This window comes from Mus caroli, chromosome 12, assembly GCF_900094665.2.
Source record: "Mus caroli chromosome 12, CAROLI_EIJ_v1.1, whole genome shotgun sequence".
NCBI lineage: Eukaryota > Metazoa > Chordata > Mammalia > Rodentia > Muridae > Mus > Mus caroli.
The window spans coordinates 5,679,483-5,702,695 of NC_034581.1; the positions used below are offsets into that span (position 1 = coordinate 5,679,483).

The 23,213-nt window shown below is 41.9% G+C and overlaps 2 protein-coding genes across 3 annotated transcripts in view; both read left to right on the top strand.

Moving 5' to 3' along the window:
• Matn3 (matrilin 3) overlaps nucleotides 1–10,169 on the top strand; it is a 20,910-nt gene extending 10,741 nt beyond the window's left edge. The window contains exons 4-8 of the mRNA XM_021179565.1: nucleotides 99–224; nucleotides 2,381–2,506; nucleotides 4,759–4,884; nucleotides 7,000–7,110; nucleotides 9,198–10,169. Of these exons, the coding sequence (XP_021035224.1) occupies nucleotides 99–224; nucleotides 2,381–2,506; nucleotides 4,759–4,884; nucleotides 7,000–7,110; nucleotides 9,198–9,253 (545 nt within the window). The 3' untranslated portion in view covers nucleotides 9,254–10,169. The remainder of the gene's footprint in view (nucleotides 1–98; nucleotides 225–2,380; nucleotides 2,507–4,758; nucleotides 4,885–6,999; nucleotides 7,111–9,197) is intronic.
• A 2,385-nt stretch (nucleotides 10,170–12,554) lies between these two features.
• The window catches only part of Wdr35 (WD repeat domain 35), a 55,058-nt gene continuing 44,399 nt past the window's right edge, over nucleotides 12,555–23,213 (top strand). The window contains exons 1-6 of one of the 2 annotated variants that reach the window (XM_021178884.2): nucleotides 12,555–12,843; nucleotides 13,606–13,723; nucleotides 16,030–16,101; nucleotides 17,286–17,378; nucleotides 19,682–19,810; nucleotides 21,518–21,651. In XM_021178884.2, the coding sequence (XP_021034543.1) occupies nucleotides 12,820–12,843; nucleotides 13,606–13,723; nucleotides 16,030–16,101; nucleotides 17,286–17,378; nucleotides 19,682–19,810; nucleotides 21,518–21,651 (570 nt within the window). In that variant the 5' untranslated portion in view covers nucleotides 12,555–12,819. The remainder of the gene's footprint in view (nucleotides 12,844–13,605; nucleotides 13,724–16,029; nucleotides 16,102–17,285; nucleotides 17,379–19,681; nucleotides 19,811–21,517; nucleotides 21,652–23,213) is intronic. The other variant, XM_021178885.1, reaches the window with a different exon arrangement.

Below are 23,213 nucleotides of genomic sequence, written 5' to 3' on the forward strand. Positions count from 1 at the left end.
TGTGTGTGTGTGTGTGTGTGTGTGAGAATGTGACTGGTGTGAATTTGTTTACCTCCCCTTTTCATGTGTTCACACTTGCTATGCTCATCTTTTGGCAGCCATTGATAAGTGTGCCCTCAGCACTCATGGATGTGAACAGATCTGTGTCAACGACAGAAATGGCTCTTACCACTGCGAGTGCTATGGAGGTTACACCTTGAATGCAGACAGGAGAACGTGTGCAGGTGAGCGGGCAGTGTACTCAGTCACCTGCCAACCTAACCGCTGCTGAAGGGATGCCTAAACTGGGAACTTGGGTCAGTTTTCCATTTTTGCCACCCTGGAATTTTCTGTTTCTTTCTTTTTGTTTGTTTTCTTGTTTTTGTTTGTTTTGTTTTGTGCGTGACCCTGGTTGTGCTGGAACTTTCTCTGTAGACCAGGTTGGCCATGAACTCAGAGATCTGCCTGCCTTTGCCTCCCAAGTGCTGGAATTAAAGGTGTGTACCACCACTGCCTAGCTGGATTTCCTGTAACTAAGTTCTGTCTGAAATGGGGATGTGTACCTACTGTACACATATATTCCAAATACTACACAGTGTAGTAAGTTAGCATCAAATAACACCCTATAAAATACTTACTGCTTACAAAGGCAAGCATTGATGGTATGTGGAGGCAGGAGCACCATAAACTCAAAGTTAGCCTAGCTAAATCGGGAGCTCAGGGTCAGCCTGGGCAATAGGAAATTCGGACTCAGAAACCCAAGCCAACACACACACACACACACACACGCACACATGAGAGAGAGAGAGAGAGAGAGAGAGAGAGAGAGAGAGAGAGAGAGAGAGAGGAACCTGGTGGACCTTAGCCATGTAACGAGAGAGCAGTGTGTACATCACTACAGATGATCTCCCTGGCTGTATCACACGAGGTGGCAGCACACCTGGTCTATTCTTGCTAAGAATTTAGAACCATGAGGAAACATCAGACAGAGGAAGAGAGAGTCTTTAGTTCACAATATTTTCCAAATACTTCTCAGATGTGTCAAGGCCATAAAAACAAAGATAGACTATTGAATGTCTCAGAATATGATAACTTCAGGTCTTGTGGGGTCTTGGGTTGAATCCTGGACCAAAAAAAGGACATTAGAAGAATAATTGGAAACAGCTGAATAGTGAGTGTAGATAAAAAAAATCATGCTATATGTTTTTATTATCATATTAGACATCTAAAGTGTTGGCATTTGGGATTAGATGAAGTAAGTTTTTCAGAAGTCTGAACTTACCTTAAAATTGAAAGTTTAAAATTTAAAAAAAAAAAAAAGATTAAAGCTGGGTACATTGGCTCATGGTTAGAACTCCGGTGGAAGCAGGAGGGTCACTATAAATTTTAGGTCTTCCTGGGCTGTAGATAAAACTCTGTCTCAATCCTCCCTCACCAAAATCGTATAAAATATGTCAATACAAGTCTTTCCCCTTCTTTCTGGTTGTGGTGATACATGGCTGCAGTTCCAGCATTCAAGGCTGAAGATTTTATGCCAGCCTTGGCCACATAGTAAGACCTTGTCTCAAAACCATCCCAAATATGTATCTCCACTCTACATCTGTATGTATGCATGCCTATATGTACATATGTATGCATGTACACATGTATGTGTGTATATCCATTTATCTACCTACCTAGCTCTCCCCTATTCCTCTGTCTCTCACAGGGAAGTACATTGAAGAAAGAGTTGGGTCTCAGGTTCTCCTTAAATTAGCTGGACTCCTTGGGGCTTGTGTACCTTATTTATGAAATGAAAGAGTGTTAAGCTAGAAATTCTCCAAAGTGTGATTCCCCCTTCCTGGATCTAGTGTAATTAGCTGTATAATTAGCTGGTTTATTTCTGGGCTGGAATAAGAGCAATAAAACTAAAAGGAATGCATTAAGTATTTATGAGATGCTTAGGTTGTAAAAAACTCAACAGTGATGATGTGGAAAGAAGAACTGAGTATAACGGCGGAGAATAATTACCGTGTGTGAAGGATTTTATTAAGTCTTCTAACTTCTAGTTAAAGCAAATAACGCTGACAGCTTTGCCTAGTCTCCAGCCAATTTCCCCCTCATCTATTTCTGCTCTTTTATTTATTTATTTATTTATTTATTTATTTATTTATTTATTTATTTGGTTTCTTCGAGACAGGGTTTCTCTGTNTAGCCCTGGCTGTCCTGGAACTCACTCTGTAGACCAGGCTGGCCTCGAACTCAGAAATCCGCCTGCCTCTGCCTCCCAAGTGCTGGGATTAAAGGCGTGTGCCACCACTGCCTGGCTATTTCTGCTCTTAAGCATGTTTCTATCTATGGGTAATAAAAGACTCGTTGACTCCTAATTTTAAATTTTCACTCTTGGACCTTCGTCTGTCAGCTCTGGACAAATGCGCCTCTGGTACACATGGTTGCCAGCACATCTGTGTGAATGATGGAGCCGGGTCCCATCACTGTGAATGTTTTGAAGGCTACACTCTGAATGCAGATAAGAAAACATGTTCAGGTAACGTCCATTCAGCAAATCCTTTCCTACCTGACTCTTTCCATGGTGGTGACGTCAACTGCAATTTACTAGGGAAGAGGTTGCTGGTGTGGGGGCTTAAAGATTCAGACTCAGGCATCGGGCCAGCTTAAGGCACTCCTTGCCCAGGGGGTTTGTTGAGGTCACTGGCTTTTACATACATAGATCACTTCAGAAAATTACTGGGGAATAGGTAAGGAATAGGGAATATGAGAAAAGCTAATGATCTATAGGGGTTCCTACCCAGGAAAGATTTTATAGCTGTGTTTACTGGGGACTTTTTAGGCACATAGAGGAAGTCAGCTGTATAGTAGCTATTTGGTGTGATAGGTTGAACTGATCTGTCTCCAGTTAAAACTTGGCCTGGGACTTTTCTGTAGTGTTGATCTTCAAGCCGGGTTCTTTCAGTAAAGGGGACTTTGTGAAGGCTTCACTTAGACCCACACAGACCTTCCAGGGCGTTGGAAGTGGCACATTCTTGACCGTTGCTAGCTGATCAGTCTTCAGTGACTCAGAGCCTTGTGACTTGACTAATGAGCCCCTGCCAGGACCATTAATCCTCATTAATTTGATTTAAACGCACTGCTGGAACAGGGCAGCATTTATACACATAGCTGCTCTCCCTTTGGACAGGCATTCTTGGCTCTCCAGGGGCTGCTTAGTTTGGCATATCAGTGCTTTTCAGAGGTCTTTCCATCTTCTCTTCTTCCTTGGGGAGTTAGACATGGTGGGATCTTGTTAAGATAAATGAAGGGAAATGGCACATTATTGGATCTTTTCCCCCAGGCTGGCCAGGAGCTCACTATGTGTCCAGTTGGCCTCAACACGCAGCAACTGCAAGTGCCGTGGTTGCAGGCATGTACCACAAAGCCCGGCTCTTCTCCTCCTTAAGAAATGAAATCATGCTTCTATTCCCAGCCACTACAGAGACTGAGGCAGGCGGACTGTGATCAGTGAAAGACTCTGAACATGTTCAGCGCTTTGATTTTTGTCACGGCAGGGAACAGATCTGGGTCTCCCAGGAGCCTTTCTGAATCCACTCTGGGTTTTTTCACTTGTCCTAGGCCATTCAGATATAGGACTGATGGGATGCTTTCCTCTGGTTGCGTTCTTTGGGCAAACTATCTTAATCTCTGAAATGCTACTTATGTGATAAAAGCACTTCACTGTTTAATTGAATATATCGCCATTAATCTTTTTCTTCTTTCTCAGAGAAAGATAGAGATGATAGATAGAGATAGATAGATAGATAGATAGATAGATAGATAGATAGAGAACACATGAGTGTGTCATCAGTGCTTTCTGTTCCACATCAAACTATTAGTGGTTGGTCTTTGAGCAATATAATGCAAGCACGCGTGTGTGCGTGCGTGTGCGTGCGTGTGTGTGTGTAGCCACATCAAACTTAGTTCCATATACAGTGATGTTTGCTGTGACAAAATGCCTTGCCAAAGCAACTTAAGGAAGGGAGGGAGGGAGGGGGGAAGGAGGAAAGAGGAAGGGAGGGAGGGAGGAAGGAAGGAAGGAAGGAAGGAAGGAAGGAAGGAAGGAAGGAAGGAAGGAAGGAAGGAAGGATTTACTCTACTTACAGTTTGAGGGTCACAGGCCATCATTGCAGGGAGTCAGAGCAGCGGGAGCTTGAGGCCACTGGTCTCATTGAACACAACAGTCAGGAAGCAGAGATGTGAGTGCTTTGGCGCTCAGTGAACATTCTTTTTAATTCATTTCTGAAGCCCAGTGCCTGCAATGGTGTCACCCACATTTAAAGTGGCTCTTGCTATCTAGAACATCCTTCCCAGACACACAAGACCCAGGTGATCGTCTAGATTCTGTCAAGGTGGCTAGCAAGGTTAACCACCACAGACTTCCTAATTGATTATTTGTGGTGATGAACTACAAATAACATTGATAGCTTTCAGAAGTGCCTACGATAAGTTCTGTATTGCCAAGACTCAGTACCTCGAAGTACCTACCATAGGCAGGAGAGAGGTCCCCTCAGACAGTTGCAGGAGCACAGAGGAGAAGGACCAGCCAGGCAACAGATCAGGCCAAGGGTGTGCAACTCGGGGAAGGAAGCCACACTTTCCCCTGGAACCCAGGGCTCTGGGTGACTACTGAAGGCTTCATTCCCAGTGCTGGCTGGGTCCAACAAAGCTTTGTATTGCAGACATTTGTGTATAGTGGTCTATTTAACTAACGGGTAAATATTTTCTTTCCTGCATGGTTTGGGTCAGTCCGGAACAAGTGTGCTCTGGGCACTCATGGCTGCCAGCACATCTGTGTGAGTGATGGAGCAATGGCCTACCACTGTGACTGCTTCCCTGGCTACACCCTGAATGATGACAAGAAGACATGTTCAGGTGACAACTGGCCCTTGACAGAGTTTTTTTTTTCAATGGGAAAATGTAGGAGGAAGATGCTTTTTTTTTTTTTTTTAAACTTATATCCAGTTATTGTCTTGCTCTTTTACATGGTCTGCTTTCTGTAATTTGATCTGATTTTCTTCTTTCATATTTTTCTTTCTAATTAATGTCTCTAAGTCTGTTTTATTTTGCTATTATGATAAGATATGCATATCATCAAACCTATTTTTCCCCCTGTTTTCAAACATGCAGTTCTGTGGCAGCAGTTACCACAGTTCTCTCCGGGATATTTTCACCCTTCCTATCTAAAGCTTTGAATTCACGGGACAGTGACTGATGTTTCCCACTCCCCTGGGACGTGTCAGTTTCCCACAAAATGGCCACTGGGACTTGACAGGGATTCTTAGATCAATTTAAGGAGTACTGTCACTTTAGCAATCTTCAGTGCCACTCAATACCGTGGGTGCTTTCCCACTTGTTTAAGTCTTCTTTAATTTTCTTCAACAACGTTTTATAATTTTCAGTGTACAAGTTATATACTTAAAAATATGCCTAAGTATTTTTAATGTTATTGTGAGTAGATCTCTCTCTCTCTCTCTCTCTCTCTCTCTCTCTCTCTCTCTCTCTCTCCACATTCATTTTTGTTATACCTCTGCTCTATAATTTTCTAAAGGGGTGTTTTAATAAGAATATCTGATTGAGCACATGGCTTCACAGATCTTAGTGTTTATTAAGCAGTAGCAAAATATAAAGTGACAGCCATAGAAGACATCTGATACACACACAAACATACACGCATGCACACACAAACATACACACACAAACATACACACACACATATACACACACAAGCACACACACATGCACACACAAACATACACGCATGCACACACAAACATACACACATACACACACAAATATATACACACATACACACACATATACACACACAAGCACACACACACATGCACACACAAACATACACACATACACACAAACATGTACACACATGCACACACAAACATATACACATACACACATATACACACACAAGCACACACAAACATACACACACCTACACACAACATATACATACACAAGCACATACAAACATACACACATATACACACAATCATATACACACACAAGCACACACATACACAGATACACACACACATACATATATACACATACACACACATACATACACATATACTCACATACATAGACACATAACACAGATACATACATATATACAAACAGATGCATACACACACATACACAGTCACAAACACACACATACATAAACACACATACACAGATATGCATATAATATACTCACATACACATATACACACACACACATGCACACACAGACACATACATACACAAACATATACACACAGTGGGTTATCTAGATTGCCTATCAAAATAGCTCTGAATTTTTAGCTCCAAAGTATTTAAGGGCAAAAATTATACTTCTCAATTCAAATCACTTAATAGAATAGCAGTCCTTTGTAGGAAATGACCAGTAGTACAGGCAAGACTGTCACTGTCGTCTCTCTATGGCTTCTTCCTACCAGTGGCTCTCAACCCTCCTAATGCTGAGACCCTTTAATATAGTTCCTTATGTTGTGGTGACCTCCAACCGTAAAATTATTTTATTGCTACATCGTAACTGTAACTTTGCTGCTGTTATGAATTGTGATGTAGTTATCTGATCCACAAGGGGTCACGACCCACAGTTTGAGAACCCCTGCCCTATAGTGGCCACCTTTAAAAAGCTTTGTGTAATGGCTGGTTTCTGACAGTAACAAGAGCAGAGAGAAAAACAATGAACTCTCAAACAAACATTTCCCCAGTGTTTCCTAAAAAAGTTTTCTGTAAAATTAACATTAATAAGCATTATTTCCTATTTGCTTTATATGATTTTACCTTCTGAAAAAAATGTATTTATGTAAGTGGCAAATGTTGAAGTGAATTATAGATTCCACGGTTTGCTGTCGTTCCTTTGTTTTGCCTCTTGTGCTGGGCAGGAGATCTACACCCCAGCCCCCACTTTGTTGTAATCCCTTGTAGCTATAACATCTTGGGTATTGTCACTTTCTTTAGACATTGAAGAAGCCCGAAGCCTCATTTCCATAGAAGACGCCTGCGGCTGTGGGGCCACGCTGGCATTCCAGGAGAAGGTCAGCTCCCATCTCCAGAAGCTGAACACCAAACATATCCTTTTGGGAAGATTTTCTTCCTCTTCCTATTCCTCAACTCCCTTCCCTTCCCCTCCCTCCCCTCTCTTTTTCCTTCCCCTCCCCCTTTCCCCCTCCTTCTTTTCTTTTTTGAGACAGGGTCTCATGTAGTCAAGGCTAGTCTCAAACTTGATAAGTATATGAGGATGACCTGGAATTTCTGGTCCTCCTATCTACCTCTCCCTGTTGCTGGGATTGCAGGTCCTCCTATCTACCTCTCCCTGTTGCTGGGATTACAGGTGTGTGCACCCATGCTTGGTTATGAGGTTTTACTGGGGATTGATCCAAGGGCTTCATCCTGGCTAAGCGAGTACTCTCCCAACCATGCTACAAGCCAGACCCTGACTTCTCTTAACAATTTATTTGTAAGTTTCAATTTCTGATTGACATACTAATTGGGCAGCAATAAACATGATAATACCATGGCTGTGGCTTCTAGAAGTCAGCCTAGATATTGCTACTGAGCCAAACGTTTTAGGATATTCTATTAGCAAGAATCTTATTCATTGCTGAAAGTTGAGCATTTGAAAAGAATTCAGTTCTTTTTTTTTTTTAAGATTTATTTACTTAAACTGGGCGTGGTGGCGCACGCCTTTAATCCCAACACTCGGGAGGCAGAGGCAGGCAGATTTCTGAGTTCGAGGCCAGCCTGGTCTACAGAGTGAGTTCCAGGACAGCCAGGGCTACATACACAGAGAAACCCTGTCTCGGAAAAAAAAAAAAAAAGATTTATTTACTTATTTTATTTATGTGAGTACACTGTAGCTGTCTTCAGACACACCAGAAGAGGGCAGCAGATCTTATTACAGATGGCTGTGAACCACCATGTGGTTGCTGGGATTTGGACTCAGGACCTCTGGAAGAGCAATCAGTGTTCTTAACCACTGAGCCATTTCTCTAGCCATAGAGTTCTTTTCAATGGCACTATAGACCATTTTTACTCCTGCAACATTTAAATGTAAAAAAACATCTTTCTTTGCCGAGTGCTTTTTAATAGCGATTTATGTGCCCAACTGAGCTCTTGCATAACAGAGCAATTAAGCTATTATTCCTTAGAGTAATTTTTTTCTTTTTTTTAATTTAAATTTTATTTCATGTGCATTGGTGTTTTGCCTGCATGTATGTCTGCATGAGGGTACCAGATCTCCTGGAACTGGAGTTAAAGTAAATTGTGAGCTGTCATATGAGTGCTGGGAATTGAACCAGCAGCCTCTGGAAGAGCAGCCAGTGCTCTTAACCGCTGAAGCCATCTTTCCAGCCCTTTTAAAAGTGACTCTTAGCCAAAAATCTTCCTATATCCAGAATTAAAAATAAACCAAAAAACAAAACACAAAAGCAGCAGATCTATGGGATGTTGTACCTCAGACGACACATGCTTGGTTATACAATTTGTCAAGCCAAGATGTCAAAATGTAACAGGATACTGTCTCCAAGTTTCAAAGTCAGCACTCAGAGCACCAGCTCTGGAAAGAGGCTTAACCTCAGCACAGCTCAAGTTAACAGCTCTGCTCCTATACACCTCAGAGGAATGGAATTCAGGCTGGGGCCAGTACCACTGACCTAGGAATGCTCAGACTGTGCAGGCGGGGACAGGCAGCGGGAAGGAATCTGCTTCTAGAGCTTTCACACGCCTAGGACGGGATTTGTGGTTAGCTGTCATTGCCTTTTCCTGTGTAGTACTGCCCTTCTCACCACACAAAGAAGGCACCTTTTCTCCCTTCACCTACTAAAGTCTATCTCCTACAAAACTAAAATCTCCAGAGAGCCAAACCAAGGGACAGTTCTGTAACTCCTTTAATCAAGACTTCATAAACTCCACTGAGAGTTGTTCTAATTAAATTTTTGATGAGAGAGAGAGAGAAAAAGAAAAAAAGAAAAGAAAAGCCCTCGGCAGGAGAGTAATTTCATGATGAATTTTTGAATTTTAGAGTAGGCTTTTGATGAGAAAGTAGTTTTGTTCACTTACAGTAGGATACAATTTTCTTTTGTCTTGAAGCCTTTGAGAGTGTGCTTCTGTTTTTGAATGTGTAAAATGGAATCACTTTGGCCTTAACATCTAGCCACTTGACAACATTTTGAAGAAGTTGAAAGTAACAGAATATGGACAAGTACATCGTTAAACTGTGTAAAACTCTCGCCTGGAAATGTGGAGGGCTTGATATATGCAATTCTCATTCTCTTGTCACGCTATCTGATGTTCCTGCTAAGACTCTGCCATGATAAATGCTTAACATTATTTGGTAAACAGTGTGAGGGGTTTCTGGAGAACCAGTATCGTTTTCCAAGGAGATAAATGTGTAGACCCTTGTTAAAAGCAAGCTTTAATGTCTCATAGCTATGACTGTGAAATCATTAATAAGATAGAGAGTGAAAAGTTTAATGTTTTTTATCTACTGATTGAGCCATTTAAGTTTAAATTGTTTATATTAGTAAGATGATCTTATTCATAAAACTTTAGGTCTATTTTCTCTTGGTCATATTTATAATACGAACCAGCCTTACTATCTATCAAGAGTGCACATTTTATGAAATATTTACACATACAAAGATAAACTAATTAAACTGAGAATTTAGAATTGTTTACTATTTTTTTTTTGCTGGAATATTATTAAAGCTACAATCAAGCGATTATAATACATGTACCTAAAAATAATTTACACAGACTAAGTGGATGTTATGTGACACTTTTAATTCATTAATGTCATAGAAATGAACAACTAAAGAGTACTGGCTATGAACTTATGGTGCTAAGATTTTTGCTAAGAGCAAAAATTTTGAATTCTATCATTTTGTTTTAGCATGCAATTGGCAAAATTACATATTTATAGAATTAGTATAATAAGTAACAAGTTATAATATTATCTTAAAAAATGTCAATAAGCCTGATTTTTCACTCAAAATATACTGAATGCATACACTTTTTAAGCATGGCTCATAACTTTTAGAACGAAACAATTCTGTAAATTTTGTGCTACTTGATCTGTTTTGGTTTGTATTGTTTTTAATATATTAAAAGTTCCCATCTTTCTACATTAATGGCATGGTTGATGTTTTTATGATTCTTGTTATATTTTCTATCAAGCATATTATGTTGAATGGAATGAATAATTTTTGAATATGTAACAGCTGAGAAACTGAAAGAATGAAATGGTGATACTCTTTCAATAATTTAATCTCATGCTGTTGAGGCATGAACTGTTAGTAAGTTCAGGGTAAATGGAAAGAAGTTCCTAAATAAAGCCGGTGGGGAAAATGTAATTACAGATGTGTGCATGTGCTTGAGCTAGTGTTTGTGCGCATGTGTGTGCTTATGTCTGTATGGGTGCACATGCACCACAGCACGTGTGGACGTGTGTGGACGGTTTGTTGGAATGGGTTCTCTCCTTCCACCACTGTGTTCTAGTGATCCAGTTGGTCATCAGGCTTGGAGGTGGGTGCCTCTGCCTGCCGAGCCATCTTGCCAGCCCCTCACTGTGACATTTTCAGAATCCCAATCATGTCTGGATATTATCTTCTGTCTCTTCTTGATAGCTGAATAATAATCCTCTGTGTATACATGCCACCTTTTAAAATTTTTATTTATTTGTATTGCATTGGTGTTTTGCCTGCATGTGTGTTTGTGTGGTGAGGGTGTCAGGTCCTCACACAACCTACATGTATGTCTGGAATTGTAGTTACAGACGGTTGTGAGCTGCCATGTGGTTGCTGGGTATTGAACCCGCACCTCTGGAAGAACAGTCAGTGCTCATAACCACTGAGCATTCTCTCTCCAGCCCCACATGCCACTTTTTTATTCATGAATGGACTGTGCCACTTGGCTATTGTAAATGGTGCGGTGTTAAACACAGGGGTACAGGCATCTCTATTTTATGTTGCTTCTGATTCTTTGGGTATGTACCTGATAGTGACATGGTTGGATAATATGGTAGATCTATCTTTAGGTTTTAGTTGTTGTTTGATTTTGAGGAACATCCACACGGAAATAAAAAACACTTGGACCCTTAACTTCTAGATGTGGTGAGACACTAGCCTGAAGTCAACGGATTCAAAGGTTGTGTACTTGTGGCAGGGAAGACTCGAGTGGGGAACTTAACACTTCTGTATGAAGTGCACACTAGGATAGATGAGCCAAGATTGACCGTTGCAGATTATGTTAAAAAGGAAAACCATAAATAACACAAAAATGGGTGAGAGCAAATACCTCCACGGGACTGGCTCCACCTGAATGTCTAGATTTGGGAACTTTGTTAACATCAGGATACCCCAAAGGACAATGGGGACATGGGAAAATGGCTCAGTGGGTGAAGTGCTTGCTGCAAACATGAGGGCCAGTGTTTGGATCCCCAGCACTCCTAGAAGCCTGGTTAGCTGTGCTGCACCTGTAACCCCAGTGTTGAGAGGGAATCAAGCGAGGCTGGAGTTGATTGGCGGGGCAGTCTCGCCCACACTGTAAGTTCCAAGGTTATGGAGATATCCTGCCTCAGAAAATGAGATGGCAAGTTATAGAAGATGGTACATGATGTGGGTCCACAGACATGCACACACGAGGGAAGAGGTACAAAAGTTAAGAGAAATATAGAGAAATCACTCTCTGGATAGAAAAGCTCTAACCCCTCACATATTTTGAAATGGGAGGGTACACCACAATATAGTTGTAGCTTTAATGACCCAAAGGTCATACTACTCCCATTACAAGGACCCTTGACATAATTTTTAAGGTGTTTTAAGGATTCTGTGTTGGCTAGTCCTATGTCAGCTTGATGCACAAACTAGAGTTATCTGAAAGGAGGGAACTTTACTGGAGAAAATGCTGTAAGGCATTTTTAAAAACTAGTTATTGATTGGGGAGGGCCATCCCTGGGCTGGTGGTTCTGGGTTCTATAAGAAAGCTCTCTATGGCCTTTGCATCTGTTCCTGCCTCCAGGTTGCTACTGTCCTGTTTGAGTTCCTGTGCTGACTTTCTTAGATTATGAACAGCAGTATGGACGTGTAAGCCAACTAAACCCTTTCAAGCTCCTCACCTTGCTTTTTGGTCATGGTGTTTTGTCGCAGCCATAGGGACCCTAACTAAGACAGATTCCAACGCAAAATAATAGTGCCCACTCCTAAATTGCTTCAGAGGGTTCTGTAGTTCCCTCAAAGAAGGCAGTCCTCAAAATGCACATCTGCACTGCCATTTATTATTTGTCCGATGGTGCCACCCTACTAAATGCAACAACTGGCTTTCAAGAATATTGGTCGGGGTCGGGTGGAGCGGTTAGAGAGAAAACACAGAACTTCTGAGACCTTTTTTTGGAAGGGGCTCCCTTTAGCTGACACACGACTATTAGCGTGATGTTGTAACACAGCGACCGGGGATGAAGGGACAGCGCTGGGAGCGATACGCATGACAGATCGCTAATCTGAGAGCAGAAAGGCTCAAAGCAGAGGCAGTTTAAAGAACCGATCAACTTCACCCCACACCAATTACACAGCCGCCCCATCGCCCGCGCAGGCGCACGACGACCAACACGGGGCGGGAGGCCACGCCGGAAGTTCTCTAAGCGCCCCGGATGCGACTGGGCCGCTGTGGTTGCCAGGCGACGGGAGCTTCTCCGATTCACCAGGGCTCGCAAAAGGAGGCGTAGAACCCGTTATATATTAGCGTGCCTTGACCGCTGTGGGTCGTCTTCTCCGAGTTCCCACGATGTTCTTCTACCTGAGCAAGAAAGTGAGTTTCTCCTGGGGACCGCCGTCGCGCCGCCTCCATTCCTGTCGCCCGCCGGTGCCTGCATTCTCCCGGGACTGCAGGCGGCTGCCAGGCAGCTTCTCCATCTTCCTGTCACCTATCTCCTCTCACAGGTCTCTGTGCCCCGGTAGTCCTTGGCAGAGCCAGCAGCTCTTTCTCAGGATTCTTCCACATTCCAGTCATGCCAAGTTTCTTTTCAGTGATAAAAAGTGATCACCGAGCGCTGGTGGTCTTTCCTCTGCTACTTGTTGATCCAGAAGATAGATTATGACAGTCTGTCCTAAGAGAGAAATATAAGTGTGGTGTGGGAAAGGAAGTAAGAGCAGCGATGCGGATTTATGTCTCAGTTCCCGCCTCAGTTCAGACACCCCCACCCCCTTCCCGCCCGCTTCCTTGGCTATCACCTTCCTTTATGTGCACTTCTTTACAGAATGCTAGGGCTCAGAACATTTAAGAAGACCACAGCCATTTTCATAATAGTTCATTTTGCTGCAGGGCATTATTGTTTCCCTCTCCATTTTCCATGCTCTTTTTTTTTGAGACAGGATATTGCTGTGTAGCCCAGGCCAGCTTCCAACTTGAGATCCTTCTGCCTCAGTCTCCTAAGTGCTGGGATTGGTAACATGGGCTACGACAAGTTCGGGCAGGTTTCATCTTGGAAGATGTTTGTCTGTCTATATCTCCTGACTGGAGATCCTCCAACTCCTTCGTGAAAGGCTAGCATCACTGTGATTCTTGTTACAGATTGCTGTTCCCAATAATGTGAAGCTGAAATGTATATCCTGGAACAAGGACCAAGGGTTCATAGCTTGTGGTGGTGAGGATGGATTACTGAAAGTTTTGAGACTAGAGACACAGACAGGTAAGTGATCATCATCAGAACAGATGTGTGAAATTGGTAGAAAGAAGTGGCTAGTGGATAGTGAGACCTGCTTATGGTATTTGTCATTATGAAGTTTTAATTTTTTAAAAGGGGTTTATTCTTATGGTATGGGTGTTTTGCCTGAATGTATTTTTATGGTGTCACATGCATGTAGTACCTGTGGGGGCCAGAAGAGGGCATGGATCTTTTCCTTTGTAACTAGCTACAGATGGTTTGTAGGTGCTGAGAACTGACCACTGGTTCTCTTCAAGAACAACACGTGTTCTAAACCACAGACCCATCTCTCAAGCCCCTCCTGTCACTGTTTCTGAGGCAGAGTCTTCTGAGACAGGCCTGAGAAGTTGCCATGTAGGACAGGCTAGTTGGCCTGAAAACTTCCATCTGTGTCTGCCTCCTGTGTCCTCTCTGAGATTACAGGCGCATGATCTGATCCCTGTGTTATGTATGAGTTTTGGGGCTCTGAGGTCAGGCCCTCACACTTGCACAGCAAGCTCTTTACTGACTGAGCCATCTCCCGAGGAGATGCCTTATTTATTGGCACAGCCTTTCATTAAGCCTTTCAGATCCAGCAGTTACTGGTAAAGTGGGTTTTTTTTTTTTTTGTAAGATATATATCTGTATTATCAGATTTTTGTTCTCATGCCAGCTTGATTGATTTTATTTCCACTTGATCTTTTAAAAAGTCTCTCTCTCTCTCTCTCTCTCTCTCTCTCTCTCTCTCTCCCTTCCCCCCACCTCTCTCTCTCACACACACACATTTGAGAACTGTTTTGGGGGGCATTTTCAAGATAAGGTTTCTCTGTGTAGCCCTGGGTTCCTGGAATTCACTCTGTAGACCAGGCCTGCCTAGAACTCAGAGATCTCTCTGCCTTTACCTCCTGAGTGCTGGGATTAAAGATGCATACTACCATACCAGAGCTAACATTTCTTACTCAGTGCAGTATCAGACCATGTGTTTATATTGTTGAGAAAGTTACTGAGACAGCAGCCAGATAATTAAAACTGGTGGTTTTAGAGAACACTTGAGGGATTTTTCTCTGTTTTGAGAATAAAGAATATTTTTTACAGTGTCTTTTAAAAAATGATTTATTTCTGTTTTATGTTCATTGGTGTTTTGCCCATATGTGTGTCTGTGTGACGGTGTCACATTCCCTGGAACTGGAGTTACAGATGTTTGTGAGATGCCATGTTGGCCCTGGGAATTGAGCCTGGGTCCTCTGAAAGAGCACCAGTGTTCTTAACACAGAGCCATCTTTTCAGCCCGCTCATAGTATCACAGAGAGCAGATTTCTTAAGGATTGAGTTTTATCATTCACATCTCTGCAAACCCCCAAGATTATCATAACATTTGTATATTTAAAATAAATGTTTTAAGTGCTGTTTTATGTCTAACACATTTTCTAAGTGACTATAAACTGTAAAGTTCTTGTAATTTCCTTCAAATATGTCATGCCTTTTCTTGTGGCTGTCACTGCAGCTCCATGTGTGGTCATCTCCCCCTGTGTCTGCACAGGTCCTCTTTTGGTTCCTGAAAGATACAGAGCCTTTTCTGTCGCTGTTTGCTATCCTAGGAGACCACCCACTCCTTGAATCTCTTTGCCATACGTGTCGTTTCAGCTGAGATGTTATTTCTTTAGAAAGCTGCCATGGTGCCCACTTCTCTCTAATTAACCAGCTGTTACTGTTTCTTATTTTGCCTCCACTTTCCCAAATTATAATTGCATGTATGTACTGTCTGACCCTCCCACTCCCATGGAATGCAAGCTTTCTGGAAGGAGAAAGGACTGTTTTGCTTATTTTATAGCCAGAATTTCCCATAGTGCCTAGACATAGTGTACATATCACCATTTGTTGAATGAATGAATAAATGAATGAATGAGTGCATGAATGACCATGGCATTCTGGGAAACAGTAAAAACTAGACTCTAACATCTTGGCTATTTAGTCCCTTATACATTTTTACAGATCTTAATTTATGTCTGTATGTTCATATTTCTACTTATGATCTCTTAGGAGAATATTAAGTAATGGTGGTTGCATATTTAATACATTGCGCTAAATCTTCCTGCACTTTGCTTTATTTTGATAGAACAATGTCTTGCAAGGCATCTGCACATTACTGCTCACCTTTACACCAGGAGAAAAATGAGTCAGAAGAAAGAACACTTAAAAACTCGTATAATATCTCACATAATCATACCCTTCTAATAACTCCCGATATGCCAAAATCTTGTACCCTTTTGCTTCTATATATTTAATCATAGACTTCTTTTTGATTGTTTTAGATGACTCAAAGCTGAGGGGTCTAGCCGCCCCTAGTAACCTTTCCATGAACCAAAATCTTGAAGGTCATAGTGGTGAGTCATTTAAGTTTTTGGTTTGTTTGTTTGTTGTTTTCTCTGTGTAGTCCTGGCCTATCCTGGGACTTGCTTTGTAGATCAGGCTGGCCTCGAACTCAGAGACATCCTGTGCCTCTATCCCCCACGTGCTGGAATTAGAGGCGTGTGCTACCACCACCTGACTTCATATAACTTCTTAATTAGTCATGTTTAAACAGCATTTAGACATTTAAGTCATCATCTACTTAACGGAGAAATGTCAAACGAACATGTAAAATTAAATACTATTATTTAAAATAATAATAGCATTGATAGTAATCATTTTTATTAAGCCATAATTCGTATGTCTGATATGATAATTGGGATATTATCTAATACTTTTACAAAAATTAAATATTATCTCTGATAAATCTGAAAAACCCTGGCTATTAATTTCTACATTATAAAATTGTGTTATCTGTCTGTGGAATTTTAAATAAATGTATTATCCTCTTAAAGGATCTGTTCTGTGATTCCAAGTTAAAGGAGACTAAAAGGGTAGAACGTAGGCGGGAGCCTAGAGTTGTAAAAGCAAGTGCGTCTTTGGGACACTTTGACAGTTGATATTTGAATGGACTGTATTAGATGATATTTATTCAGTGTTAATTTCTTATTTGTAGTATGGATTATAAAGAGGAAATACACACTAAAAGTATTTAGGATAAGAAAGTGAAATCAGTAGTTCTTAGAACCTAGAGGCCTAAGATGTACTCCAGGGTTTGGAACAGCATGGGAAATTGGCATGGGAGGGAAAGAGAAAATGAACGATGGGACACACAGACAGAGAGCAAACGAGCACCCCGAGGACAGTGTGGCCTCCTCAGGACGCTTTTCTCCTTGGGAGTCAGGCGGTTTGGTAGTCATGCTTTTATCTGTTCCACACGAGCTCTATGGCACTGCTGTTAGCTGGCTGTGAGAGGGGCTTTGAAGTGAGAGACAGAGGAACACATGGAAAAGGATTTTGCACTGTTGCAGAAAATTAGTAATATTAGTAATGGCATATCATGAAGTTTTTATACTCATATTTAAATTTTAATATTTAAGACTGACTATGCACAACGTATTGGTTTTTAATATCCTGTGTTCATTTACATAAAGATACAGCTTTGAAACAAATTATAGTCACCTTAGAGTTGCTGAATTGTTTTTCTTCTGTGTTCTAGGTGCTGTTCAAGTTGTAACGTGGAATGAGCAGTATCAGAAGTTGACTACCAGTGATCAAAATGGGCTCATCATTGTCTGGATGCTGTATAAAGGTACATTAGGAGAGCTACTTTAAGAAAGTATTTGACTCTGTGTGTGTCTGTGTGTGGACCTTGTGTATAGGAAGCCTTGGAAGTCACAATAGGGTGTCAGATCCACTGAAGCTGGTATTACTGGCCGTTGTGAGTTGCCTTATGGGATTGCTGGGAACTGAATGCTGGTCCTCTGCACGAGCAGCCAAGTCCTCTAATCCACTGAATCATCTCTCTGTGAATGTGAGAGTTATGCTAAGAATTTAAAGAATGTGTCATTTGTGCATATGTACATTCACCACACATATGGAGTCCAGAGGACAATTTGTGGGAGTTGGTTCTCTTCATCATGTGAGACCCTAGGATTTAACTAAGGTTGTCAGGTTTGACAGCGAGCACCTTTGACCCCTGAGCCATCTGTCTGGCTCAGGAGAGCTGCTTTGATTTTTTACAAACCAGAATCTGAGCACAGTATTTGGATGGAGAAATAGCATCTCTGCAATAGACCTGCAGCTAGGTCTAATAGCCTGTATCCTGCCTGCTTTTTGATCTGTTACCCGACATTAGGAAAGTGAATTAGGTGACTGTTGACATTGCCAGAATGAACTGAGACACTTAGAATAGTTTCCATATAAAATAACTCTCCCCCCCCCCCCAGATTTCCAATAAGAATTAATTCCTGTGTGGTCAGCTGGAGTTAATATTAGATAAAAACACATTTATGAAGAAATCAAAGGCAAGACTTCCTTTATTGCATTTCCTGTATTGGGCGAGTCAGCTTCCTTTTCTTTTGTGGATTTAGTTTATCTCATCCCTAAGGAATGGCTCACAGCTTGTGCCTCTTGTCTCCTAGAGAATTGGAGAAGGGGAGGGTGGGAGGGGAGAGGAAGAGAAAGATGAACTGAGATGCAGCTCTGTTGCTGGGAAAACAACTCAGAATGCACATTTTCTTAAGGCTGGGAAAGGCGCGTAGTTAAATATGAACACTTGTAAAAAGAGTCTGGATACCCTATTTACAAATTACTTTGTAAAGATTTACTTTCATTATGTGTGTGCCATCCGGTGGGAGCCCGTGTGTGAGCACAGGAGCCTGAGGAAGCCAGAGGTGTCATGTGCCTCTGCAGTTGGAGTTAAAGGCAGTTGTGCATGGGTGTTGGGAATTGAACTTGGGGTGTCTAAAGCGTGGTATACACTCTTAAGTGCTGGGCCGTCTGTCCAGCTTCCCATTTATAAATTTTTCAGTACAGAAATGTCATGTTGTACTTGAACTTTACTTTGAAATTTTGTGTGCCTCTGTGTGTGTGTTGTGTCTGCCCAACATGTCACAGTGTATGCGCAGAGATGAAGGACAATGTTTAAAAGTCATTTCTCTCCTGCAGTGTGAGTTCCAGGGATGTAGCACTGGTCCCCAGCCTGGGGGCAAGCACCCTAACCTGCTGAGTTATCTTCTGAAGCCATACTTGACAACTTCAAAAACAGGCTGCGTTTTAACTAATACTATGCTGTATTTCTAATCATAATTAATGTGATAATTAATCATCACAGGAGGTTATGCATAAATGTAAAGCTGTTTTTGTTATGTTTTTCTTCACTATCTGAATAGATCACCTAGTAGGAAAAGTTGAGTTTTTAGAAAAATTATCTATTTCAGCCCTGAAAAAGCAAATGCAATTTCATATCCTTAATTGATAAGAAGAAAGAAATATCAAACAAGTGAAGGATATTTGTCATATTTTCTATGATAATCTTGAAGCAGTTAGGGGTAATACTTAATCAGACTTTCGTTTGTGGTGATTTGAAGGCTTTGAAGTTAAATGCCTTAGGTTCTAGAACACTTTACAACTATTTATCCAAGAGTGTGTTTTAGGAAGTTAGCAACACCTCTCTCTCTCTCTCTCTCTCTCTCTCTCTCTCTCTCTCTCTCTCTCTCTCTCTCTTTCTCTCTCTGTCTCTTTCTCTCCCTCTCTCCCACTTTCCCTCCCTCCCTTCTTCCCAACCTGGGCTCAAACTTATGATCCTCCTGCCTCAGTCTTCTGAGTGCTATGATTAGTGCTATGCATGACAATGCCCAGAAAATATTATCAACCCTTAAGCACCATGTGATAAATGTGAAAGTTTTTCTTTTTTTCTTTTTTTAAATCAGGGTTTCTCTGTGTAGGCCTGGCTGTCCTGGAACTCACTCTGTAAACCAGGCTGACCTTGAACTCAGAGATCCTCCTGTCTCTGCCCCCTGAGTGCAGGGATTAAAGGTGTGTGTGAGTCACCTTCTCCTGGCCTAACTAATGTGAAGGTTTTGACTGTACTTTTTAAACTTGTGAACACAGGCTCTTGGTATGAGGAGATGATCAACAATCGCAACAAGTCCGTGGTTCGAAGCATGAGCTGGAATGCTGACGGACAGAAGATCTGCATCGTGTACGAAGATGGAGCTGTGATAGTCGGCTCAGTAGACGGTAATCCAGTCACTGGACATTGGCCTGAGACCAGGGGTTCCTGACTACCTTTAAAGATTTAAGTTAATTATCATTCTGACTGAAAAATAGACACTAAGCGTCTGTTATGTGACTATTATATGATTTGGTGACATTAGGAACCACCTTGTGATTTTAACCTCTGACCTGGAAGTATTTTCAAGACAAGTCTACTGTTTCACTTTCCTACAGTAGTACTGAAAACAGCTAAATCAATTTCTCAGTATCATTTTAATTATGGCCTTTATATAATTGATCTTCCTATTGGTTAGAAATGTAATGTATCATATTGTATAGAAATGTAGATTTTAGTTTCAAAACTATAAAATTAGAAAAATCTGTATTTCTAGTTGAACAGAATTATGCAGTTGTCATATTTTATAGCCTAAAATACCCATTTCTTTCAAATTCTAGTCCACAGTGAGATTGTGTCTTCTCTGAGTCTGCATCTTGGGTTTAATATAAAAAACATCCTTACGGGGCTGGTTTGGAATCACTGTGGTAGATTCACTTGTGTGCGCTCATTGTGTCACCCAGTGTGACTGAGAGCCCAGAAAGCTGTAACTGTAGCTTAGGAGTTCAAGGCACAACAGCGGGAAACTTTCCTGACCTGCATCAGAAGTGACCCTGAGTAATAGGCCGTCACCGGTCAGCAGCCAGTGGTACACCAGGGAAGGAACCTGCAGGAACATGCAGAAACACAACCAAAGGCAGATGGGGAGAGATCAGAGAGGACTTCCTGGAGGAGGAGATGCATGTGCTGACACAGGTGGGTAGGCTCAGGACCAAGGGATAGCTTTGGAGGAGAAAAAAAGAATTTCACAAAAGACACTGAGAGTAAACATCTTGGAGACAAAGGACTCTAAGCGTCATGGAAGAGAGTATCAAGAAGGAGAGCGTGGTCTGAAAAGACAGGACAAGAGTAGGATAGACCCATTGTCAGTTGGCCTCAGCATCAGGCAGTCATAGCCCCATACAGGATGCTTTATTGGAGCTGTGTGGTAGCAGGCAGACTGGAGTGACTTACAGTTGAGGGGACCACAAGGAAGTGAGACCTCAACACTGTAATAAAGTAAAAAATGTGGCTGGGAGGGACTGTAGAAATAGGGCAGTGCCAGGAGATTTAGGGTTGAGCGAAGGGGTTTGGTTTTGTTTGTTTTTATTCAAGGTGCTTAGGAGTTTGATGTATAATTAAACGTGTGTGAGCCAGGGCATGGAGAGAGGAGTTTAAAGAAGAGAGGTGAGGATCTCTCAGGAGAGCTTTGTAGAACTGGGAAGAGGTTGACCACAGGCTTGGATGGAGGCCTGGCCATAGAAGGGCTCATCCTGGAGCTGCCTTTCCCGCTGTGGTGGTGCAGCAGAAAGGTCCAGCTTGGGTTCCGTATGCTCTGGATGTTTGAAGGTGTGAGCAGATGAAGAGCTGCTTCTGAGAGAGCTTGTGTGTTTTCTACAGTAGATGACTCACTCATCTGACTGGGAGTAGAAGAGACAGTGTGAAACAGCTGCTACTGGAAAGGTCTCAGTGTTACACAGCTTATGAGTGCTAATAAATATTTATTGACTAAATTAATTGAGTGACTGAGTGAAGCTGTCCGGAATGTGAGAGAGCTTTAGGGAATCAATATTTGGAAGCAGTTGTTGGAGGATCACAGCTCTGAGCTGGTTATAACTGGCTCTGCTTTGTTTTAGGGAATCGGATTTGGGGGAAAGACCTGAAGGGAATTCAGCTGTGCCATGTGACCTGGTCTGCAGATAGTAAAATCCTACTTTTTGGAATGGCAAATGGAGAAATACACATTTATGATAATCAAGGAAATTTTATAGTAAGTGTATAGATTCATTATTGTATTAGGATACTTTTCTATGATTAGTTTAGATGTCATTTATATATGTTTGCCTTTTTTATGATAGTTACAATAGTTTGTAGACTTTGTCTTTAATTCAGTTTTAATTTTCTAATCATCTAAACAATTTTAAAAGTTAAAAGGCAAATCTTAGTTTTTTTGGGGGGTGTGGTATGGTGCTTTGAATGGGAATGCTCCCATGGCTCATCTATTGGAATGCTGGGTCTCGCATAGGTGGATCTGTTTGGGAAGGATTAGGAGGTGTGGCCTTGTCGGAGGAGGTATGTGACTGGGGGTGGACTTTAAGATTTCAAAAGCCCACACCAGCCCTATTCATATTCTCTCTCTCTCTCTCTCTCTCTCTCTCTCTCTCTCTCTCTCTCTCTCTCGTGCCTGGGGATCAGGATATAAAGCTCTCAGCTACTGCTCCAGTGCCATGCCTGTCTGCTTCCTGCTGTGATGATCATGGACTAACCCTTTAAAACTATGAAAAACTTTCAATCAAATATTTTTTTTTAAATAAGAGTTGCCTTGGGTCTGGACAGTGGTGGTGCACACCTTTAATTCCAGAATTCAGGAGGCAGAGGCAGAGGTAGAGATAGAGGTGCAGGCAGAGGCACAGACAGGTGGATCTCTGGATTTGAGGCCAGCTTGGTCTATAGAGCTAGTTCCAGAACAGCCAGGGCTACATAGAGAAACCCTGACTTGAAAAACCAAAAGAAAAAAAATTGTTTTGGTCATGATGTCTCGTCACAGCAACAAAGCACTAACCAAGGCAGGGGCGGGGCTAGCTGTTTTTGTTTTGAGAGAGGGTCTTGTGTAGACCAGACTGGAGCTTGCTGTATATCTGGATTTTGGCTTCTCCTGTCTCTGCCTCCAGAGTTGTAAGGTTTGTAGGAGCACACCTTCACCATACTCAGTCTTTTGCAGGTGCTAGGTCTAATGCAAGGCTTCCTGCCTGCCAGGCAAGCACTCTTCTAGCTCAGGGTTCATTGCTTTAAGGTGAATTAATGTAGCAGAGTGCAGCCTTTAGGCCTGATTTCCTATTGCTGGATGGGTCATGATGGCGGAGCATTGAAGCCGAAGGGTAATGAGAAGGATAACATTGTTGTGTACGTTTCTCTTTAGATTCGAATGTGCCACTACTACTCCAGAGTAGTCTTGAGGTGCCTGGATCAAAGTTTTTATGCAGGGTACTCAAGATATTTTTGTAGCAACTAGAGCTTGTTTGTGAAAAGAATTGTAATTGATTTAATATATAAGGGAGAAAAATCAGTTTCTAGAAAGAAGGTCAAATTGAGCAGGTATGGTGGTTAGTGTTGCTTGTCAGCCTGGTCAACCATCAACTAGGAGACAAACTTCAGGGCAGTCCTGAGAAGGAGTATAGAGATTAAGGTTAGCCCACAGGAGAGTCTCAGAGGGATTGATTGTGCTCATGGATGTGGGAAGATCATTCCCTGTGCTAACGTCTCTCTCTCTCTCTCTCTCTCTCTCTCTCTCTCTCTCTCTCTCTCTCACACACACACACACACACACACACA